Source organism: Agelaius phoeniceus, chromosome 3, assembly GCF_051311805.1.
Source record: "Agelaius phoeniceus isolate bAgePho1 chromosome 3, bAgePho1.hap1, whole genome shotgun sequence".
NCBI lineage: Eukaryota > Metazoa > Chordata > Aves > Passeriformes > Icteridae > Agelaius > Agelaius phoeniceus.
Genome location: NC_135267.1, coordinates 10,390,546 through 10,399,166, shown reverse-complemented (window position 1 = coordinate 10,399,166; position 8,621 = coordinate 10,390,546). Strand labels below are relative to the sequence as shown.

The window sequence follows — 8,621 nt, the reverse complement described above, 5'->3', positions numbered from 1 at the left end:
AAAATCTTTGAAGTATATTAAACCTCAAAAGGCTCAGCCAAGTAGACTTAAAATAGTCACTTATTTTCCAAAACTGGTTTGTCGAGGAACAATAAAAGGAAGTAAAATTTATGGAGAAATTATACAGTGGATTTGTCACTTAAAATATCGTAACTGTCTCGGGGACAATACCCCATGCTGAGGATTAATGGTCCCTCCAGACCTTTGATTCACCAGCGCCTTTTCTTTGCCCTTGACAAATTGGATTTTTAGGAATGGGAAGGTCGCCTGGCCCATTGTCTGCCAGCCATTCACTCCGCCTGATTATGCAGGAGGGTTAGGGAAAGGCTCCATGTGACCCTCTTGGATGGGACTCCGCAGCTGCTCGAGGAGCCAAACTCTCTCACCAAACTCTGCGCCCCAGAGCATCCCCCTGCCAAGGGGTACCCCTCCTGCTCCCGTTGAAAAGCCGGCGTCCTCACAGCGCCGCGTCACTCTGCGGGCGGAGATACGCCTGTGCTCATCCTCCCGCCGCCTGCCGCTGTCACTCCGGCCCCCTTAAGTAGTTGGGGTTCCCGAGCGCTCGCACCCGGCGGCAGCGATGCAAACCAGCAGGGCTCCGGCCATCAGCGTCAGCGCGGAGAGCTGCATCCCGGCTGGGCTGCGCCTGGGTCCCGTGCCGGGCACCTTCAAACTGGGCAAGTACCTGTCAGACCGCAAGGAGCCAGGACCCAAAAAAAAGGTATTTTCCTACGGTCGCTCCTGCACCGCTGGACTTTGATTATTCGTTGACTCGGGGGAAGCCGGCTTTGGGAGAAGAGGCTGCTCTTCCCCCGTCTCTCTTCGATCCTCCCTTCTTAGAGAGAGCCAGGAAAGCAAAGGGAAGCATTTCCAGAACGTCCTGAGATGTCTCCCCGTGGTTTTGCCAGGAGAGCCTGCCCGCTCGTGCCCTCTCCCCCTCCTCCCCAGCGCCGGGGCCCCCAGCCCTGCCGACCTCCGGGACGGGGCCAGAGGACACGGGGGCTCTCCCGGAGGAGTGGGCGCTCCCCCGCCTTGGACAGAGACGTGCTGGAAGCGTCGCCTGAGCTCCGTGCCCGATGTCGGAGGGCCCTGGTCCCGCCACCCAGCCCCCGCCCCCCGGGGCTCCGCTCACTGGGGCATTGCCCCTTTCCCTGGAGGAGCCGGGACATGCCACGGCCGGCTCCTCGCTCCTGGAGCCCCGGCGAGGCGAGGGCACAAGGCTGTCACAGCCCCCGGCTTTGGCCCGGGAAGGAGCAGGGCAGAGGCAAATGCACCGATTTATTTCTGTGTTTGGCTCGGGTTCGTGCCCCCCAATCCTTCTTCCCGGCCGCGAGTCCTTTGGCTCGGGCCTGAAGGGAGTGTGGGGCGAGAGGACGGACCGGGGCTAGCCCGGAGACGGCGCCGGGGTGCAGGTCGCAGGTGTCGGGGCAGCCCAGGGCAGCTCGACCTTCCCCCAGAGCCTCGGGGGCTCTCCTGCCCTGGAGCCGCAATCAACCCGCAGAGCCGGAGCGGCAGCGATGTCGGCCCCACGGCTGCCGGCTCCGGGGTCCGTCCGTGTCCGAGCGAAGCAGCGAGGAGGAGGCGGCCAAGGGCTCTCGCCCCGTCCATCAGGCTCTTCAGGGGGCTGCGGATGAGACCCCTCCTTTCGCCCCCCGGGCAGCCGCGGCTCACGCGTTCCGCTCGGATTTTTAATGCACTTTAATTGTTTTTAAACGCTCTGCCAGCCCACTCAAATTTATTTCTCATCTGGCTCCCTTGGTTTCTCGCTTTAGACTGCTTTGTTCCGATGACTTTTATTGCACGGTCATTCAGGGAATGGGCACTTCATTTTCTCTTTGTATGGGCAAGCAGATTATGAAGTATGGGGCTACAGGGACTTTGTAGCTAAGCAGAATCTTCCCCCCTTTCCCCCTCCCCATCTCCCGACAAGTCCTGCATGTCGCAATGGTTTTGCACGGACTTAGAGACAAAAAGAAAAAGAAAATTAAAATCGTACCTGAGTATTTAATATAGCTTTAAGCGAAATGTAACAGCTGCAACTGGACAAGGTGCGTTTGGATCAATGCTACCCAAGGGAAAAATCCCGTTTTCCCTCTCCGGGCACGGGTTTTTCCCTCCTTACGCTGCAGAGCTGCAACCCCCGCTAGGGCAGGGCACCTGCGAGCCGGGGACCGTCTTACCCAAAGGTGGGTGAGGATGGAAGCGTTAAAAAGGCGGCAAAAGGAGATGCTCTCGCCGCTGCTTTCAGCTGCGATGCTCAGCCCCCTGCCTAGTGTGGGGAAGCAGCTCGACGGGCCAGGCAGAGCGGGCAGGCAGGCCGGGGCACGGGTAAGCTTTTTGCTCTTTTTGTGTTTCGTCTCACGTGAAAATGACAGCAGTGCCGCCTGTTTTCCAGGTGCGGATGGTCAGAGGGGAATTAGTGGATGAAGCCGGGAGCTCGGCCCTGGAATGGATAGGGTTAATCCGAGCTGCCCGAAACTCCCAAGAGCAGACACTGGAGGCTGTTGCGGATCTGCCAGGAGGACAGGTACCCCGCTCGCGGCTCCGGGCTGGCATGGCGCCTCTCCCCGCCACCTGCCTGCCTCTCAAGCCTCCTGAAGAAGTTTCCTTTCTTCCCTCTCCAGATTTTCTACCGGGCGCTGCGAGATGTCCAGCCGGGAGAGGAGCTTACCGTCTGGTACTCCAACCCTCTGGCGCAGTGGTTTGACATCCCCGTCACGGCCACGCCAACGCACGACGAGAAAGGTACAGATGCGGGCACTCATTTCAGAGCAACCAAATTAAATGAAACAAAACAAACCCTCTGTAGCTGACACCTTTGACGGGATCTCAAACTGCGGTAGGCAAACGTGGGCCCTCCGAAAAATAAATGCCAGTACAGCTGCCGTGAATTTAACCCACCACCCTTTAAACTAAGGCTCCATCTGCTTACATTTAAAGGGTGATCTATTAACTCGGTGGCGTATGGAAAGGCCCCCGTGCGTCGAGTTGTTCCGTCATCGGCCCGATTTAATGATTCTTTGATAGGCAAATGGGGTTTCTGTGAAACATCGCTATAGTTGGTATGCGAGACTGCAAATTGGCTCAGCTCAGCTTACCCGATGCTGTTTCTAAAAACATCGCGTTTACCTTCCGTTCTCAGAGTTTCAGAGACTCTTTTCAGGTTCTCTTGCGGGTAGATTCACATAGTAAAGCCAAAACTGGGCAGTACTGGGCAGTCCCTGTAAATTAGAATCCATTAGAAAAAAGGTTAAGTCGGTGTCAAATCACCCTGAGATCAGGATATGCAAAGATGTTGGGAAGGGGAAGACACCCGTCTGGGACGGCTTGTTTCAATCCAAAAACCCATTCTTACTGGAGTTACACCGGTGTTAACAAAATGATAAGGTGGCAGCACATTCAAAAAAAGACCAGGGAAAAAGGACGGAACACTTCAGCGTTCACTTGTCGGGCTTCTCTGTCGGCGGCCACCTCCTTCCGCTGGTCGCGGGTCCGGGCGCTCCCTGGGGCGTCGGTGGCGGCAGCTGCCTGTGGGCACTCCCCTCGGGCTGAGCCCGCTCCGCGGGAGATGAGGGAGCCCCAGGCGCTCCTGCTTGACGCAGAAGATCCTTCAGTGTCCCCGGGAAGGGAGCGAGTGCACGATCCGGGCAGGAGCTGCCCCCTCGCCCGTCACGGCTGGCCGCTCCGCAAGGTGACCAGGGTCCGGCCCGAAGGGATGGCTGCGGGAAGGCCAGGCTCTGGCTGTTATATCACACCGTGCAAGAGCCCAAATCCCTCCTTGTACGAAAACTACACCCAGAAAAGAAACTCTTGGTCACATTTCTGTCCCCGCCACGTCGAAGGGCAGTGAGGCCATGGATCTGCCAAGGGTCGCCCCCTCGAAAAGCCTGGCAAAGTTTCGGTGGCAAGGAGGACACGCGGCTGTGTTGCGCCCCACTCCTCTCCAGCAGCCCTTGCTGCGGATGGGTACCAGTGCTACTCGGGGGAAAAATGAAAGAGAGCTCAGGTCTGCAAGAGGCTCCCAGAGTGCGGCATCTTCCTCGCCCCGTCGAAGCGAGGCTGATTTGCAAAGTGAACCTATGGATCTGCTGTGTCTTCGGTCCTACAGTTTCCAGACAGATTAATACAGACTCAGCAAAGCATGCTGAAGTGCTCTTCTTCTAATGATCATATGCTGAAAAAAAAAAGCCGAAAAATCAAACTAAACTCTCAAACCCCCACCAACCGAAAAATGACAGTGGAAGAAATTCGGAGAATTTTTTTTTTTTTCAAAAGCACAAAACGAAAAAACCTAACCAAATCAAAAATTTGGAATTCTTCTGTGTTTGACCCCTTTAATTTGGGTTACCGTGGTGAGAAAGAAGTGGTTTCTGGTGGGGAGGGTATTTTTTTTTGGGGTTTTTTTTTTTTTTTTTGGGGTTTTGTTTGTTTGTTTTTTAATCTTCTCCCTGGAGCCGTTCTTGTTGAACGGGAGCTGAGCCGGGGAAGAGCCGAGCCGGCTCCGTGGCGGTCGGGAGCCAGTCCCGACCATCTTTTGCCGAAGAAACCAGGGCCGACCCGCGCCGCTCCGCTGAAGAGACCTGCATAGGCAAACGAAGATAGCGCAGGGGAGTCCGTGGGGTCCGTGGCCGTATTCCTTTCCATCCGTACCGCTCTTTTACCCCTTTTCCCGTGCACGGCAGTGGGTTGCCACCGTGGTTCCCCCTCCCATGGCCGCTGGCTCTCTGGGGCCCGGGCAGACACAGTCCCGTCTCTTCCCCTCCTCGACGGGGCGAAAAGGAGCTCCCAACGCCTTCACAATGCTGCAGATCCCGGGGCTGGCTCTCCACGGCTAGCGAGGAAAGGCTGCCCACGGCGGCGAGCACACACACAGCGAGATACACGCAACAGCGTGCGATGCTTCCACGCGAGTTGGCACACGAGTTTCCCGCGGAGAGCGAAGAGTCCGTTTTCCATCCGCAGCGGACATCGACTGATCCCTGTGACAGGGAGGCTGGTCACGACCATCGCATCCACCCCGGCGACCCGCCCTCCCCGGGTGCCCCGACAGACGAGGGGCACGATGCAAGGTCTCACCCCTGTCCTCCCCCACGGGATTCCCTGAAACGTGAGGAGCTGCCCCCAGGCCTGGAGAGGGCTCTCATTTCCGTGCGGCGCTTGGGCTCACCTTAGGCGCATGAAACTGAGGGGCGAGGGTGAGCTGGGGACGGTCAGGGTGGGCAGGTGCCGAAAGGGAAATTCAGGGGCTTATCAGCATTGTATGGTGACTGGGAGAAACGAGAGAGAGAAAGATGGGTACAAAGGGACAGAAAAAGAGAAGAAAAGAGGGGAAAGAATGAAGAGGGGAAGGAGAAAGGAAAAGGGAAAGGCAGGAAGGAAGGAAGGCAGGAAGGCAGGAAGGCAGGAAGGAAGGAAGGAAGGAAGGAAGGAAGGAAGGAAGGAAGGAAGGAAGGAAAAGATTGCTAGACAGACAGGTGGCCACAGAGGCGGTGTTTCACCGTCGGGGCTGGGGATGTTCCTCCTTGGGAGTTCCCTCCTGGCAAGCAAGGCCAGGAGGGGGAAAGCGGAGTCTGAGCCTCTGCGGTGTCGGGCAGCCACCACAGCCGCGGCCACCGAGGTCTGTTCCGCTTGAGAGAAGTCGAAATGGGACGGGGTACAAAGGGCATTGTCCTCTGAAAGGGAACGATTACATATGGCCCATACATATCGGATATTGTCTCGCCGCGTAATGAGGGGCTCACGATCATTAGATTGGCCTTTGTTCGGTGCAGCCGACTCCCTGACATACGCTACCTCCTCTGCAAACGCCAACAGATGGGCCCTCCGACAGACGACTCGCGGCAGCAGCTGCTCCCCCCGGCCCTACGGCGCCCCGCTCGCGGGAGCTCAGCCCGGACCGGGCAGCGCCCGCACGGCTCCGCTCCGCGGCACAGCATGGCGGGGGCGGGACGAGGCGGAGGGAGCGCGGGGATGCGCGGGGAGGCGCGGGGATGCGCGGCCGCCGCTGACGGGTCCCTCCGCTTGCCTCCGCAGGGGAGGAGAGGTACATCTGCTGGTACTGCTGGAGGACCTTCAAATACCCCAACAGCCTCAAGGCCCACGTCCACTTCCACTGCGCTCTGAGCCACGGCCGGCCCTTCCTTCATCACGACCACGGCCGGCCCGCTGCCACCGCCTTCGGCCTGCCCCCCAAGGAGCTGCCGGCCGCCTCGCTGCGCGGCCACCCGCCGCCCGGCTGCGGCCCTCGGGAGGCCGTCAAGCGGGAGGCCGTCGTCGCCTCCCCGCCGCTCGCCAAGCCGGCGCTGCCCAAGCGGGCTGCGGGCAAGGAGGAGCAGGAGCGCGCCCTGGACATGAGCGTGGGGGCCGCCCGCGGGCCGGGGCCGCTGCTGGGGCCGGCGGGCGGCAACGGGCTGGCGCTGTGCCCCGGGGCGCGCTCGGCCTTCCGCCCCGCCGGCTCGCTGCGGGAAGAGGCGCGGGGCGCCGCCGCCCTCGGCTTCTCCAAACTGCTGGGGGGATTGAAGGCGGGACGCGCCGCCGCCGAGGCGCCGCCGAAGTGCGGAGCGCTGCCGGGTGAGGCCACCCCGCAGGCGGCGGCGGCGGGGCTGGCTTGCGGCGGCGGGCTGCGCGCCTTCCCGCTGCTGTCGCCGCTGGAGGAGGCCTCGGCCTTCCGGCAGGTGGAGCGGGGGCTGCCCGCGGCCGCGCTGCCGCCCGCCCGCTACCCACCGCTGCCCGGCGGGGCCCTGGAGCGCTTCGCGCTGCCGCCCTTCGAGGGGCTGAAGGCGTACGCGGGGGAGTGCGGGCTGCCGGTGATGCCGCTCACCGTCTACAACGGGGAGCTGCTCTACGGGGCCGCGCCCTACTACCCGCTGAAGCTGCACCTCGGCGGCCTCCTGAAGTACCCCGAGTCGGTGTCGTACTTCGCGGGGCCGGCGGCGGGTCTGCACGCCGCAGAGCTGGGCTCACTGGCCAGCATCGACCGGGAGATCGCCATGCACACGCAGCAGCTCTCCGAGCTGGCGGCCGAGAAAGGCCGAGGGAGGCTGGAGGCGCTGCCGGCGGGGGCGGCCGGGCCGGCCGGAGGGAAGCCCAAGACCGGGCACCTGTGCCTGTACTGCGGGAAGCTGTACTCCCGCAAGTACGGGCTGAAGATCCACATGCGGACTCACACCGGCTACAAGCCGCTCAAGTGCAAGGTCTGCCTGCGGCCCTTCGGGGACCCCAGCAACCTCAACAAACACATCCGCCTGCACGCCGAGGGCAACACGCCCTACCGCTGCGAGTACTGCGGCAAGGTGCTGGTGCGACGCCGCGACCTGGAGCGGCACGTCAAATCCCGGCACCCGGGGCAGAGCCTCGGCAAGGCGGCCGAGGACAAGAGTGACTCTGGCTATGCGCAGCCCGAGCAGGAGCAAAAGACTGACAACGAGAGCGATGTGGATGTCTGCTTCACCGACGACCAGAGCGACCCGGAGAGCGGCAGCCGGCACCGCGAGCAGTGATGCAGGAGGCGGCCGTGGCGGGGCGGGGGTGAGGGGAGCGCTGCAGGCCCCCTCCCACTACGCTGGGCTCCCGGGGCGGTCCCAGGCAGGGCCGTGTCGCGGAGGAGCGCGGGCTGGCGGGCAGAGCCGCCGGCGGGGCGGGCAGGGGTGCGCGGGCGTCCCCGGCTTCCCTCCACGGCATCGCCCCCGGCGCTGCAGCTGCGGTGCCGGGACAGGGGCGGGAGGGCGAAACCCTGGCGGGCCCGGGATCCCGCTGGGCAGGCACCGCATCCCGGTAGGAGCCCGCATTTCAGTGGCCATATATTTTTATTGTATCTTTGTGTCGAGAAAATTGTGCCTTTTGGAAATGATTTTTTTTTTCTATGCGCTCTCCCATCACTTGCTCCTGCGGTCTGAGCCGTGGGGCTCAGCAGCAGACCCGGGTCTGCAAGCGCCTCTGGCACCTGTACACTTTATTTGACACCTCACCTGTGCTTGCTCGGGTCCTAATAAAGCAATACCAACAGCTTTTTGGAATGACAGAAAAAACAGGCAACAAAATGCCACTCTTGCAGCATGGAAGAGGTTCGCATAACAGGTGCACCATTTGATCAAGTTGCAATTATTTATAGCAGATAATATTTGAGTAACAAATGTAAAATAAATATTGAAAAGCATGACTCTAAAAGCACGCACTATATAATTTTAAAGGAAATACACTCTCTGTTTGGTAGAATACAAATGTGGTGTATGTTTGTTTTCTAATGAACGATGTACAGTGGATACAGTATTTTGGTCTTGGTTCCAGTTTGTCATGCGATTTTTTAAAAAAAGAAATAAAGTTACTGACAAACTACTGTTTGCCTAGTTGTTCGTTGAGGTGCTGTCAGCAGGATCTCGTGTTTCTTCACAATGCTTCTGAAGACTGGAAGCACAGACCCATTTATATACAGTGTCTTTGGGTCAAGCTCTTAACAATTTGCCTCTGAATAATATGTCGCCTGAGCATTTTCCGTCTCTCAGCGAAACCAAAGGGCAAAAATCCCATATCCAATCTGTTCTTCTCTATGCCTAGGATTTTTGAATTTTTTTTTTTTTTTTTTTTTTTGCTATTTCGTTTTTCACTGGGCGAAGGCAGAGCTG

General features: G+C 59.5%; 1 protein-coding gene across 1 annotated transcript; it reads left to right on the top strand.

Moving 5' to 3' along the window:
* The first annotated feature begins 580 nt into the window (after positions 1-580).
* On the top strand, positions 581-7,499 carry PRDM13 (PR/SET domain 13). The gene is made up of 4 exons (XM_054630639.2): positions 581-721; positions 2,396-2,527; positions 2,625-2,745; positions 6,034-7,499. The coding sequence occupies exons 1-4, from the start codon at positions 581-583 to the stop codon at positions 7,497-7,499; spliced, it is 1,860 nt and encodes a 619-aa protein (XP_054486614.2).
* The last annotated feature ends 1,122 nt before the right edge of the window (positions 7,500-8,621 follow it).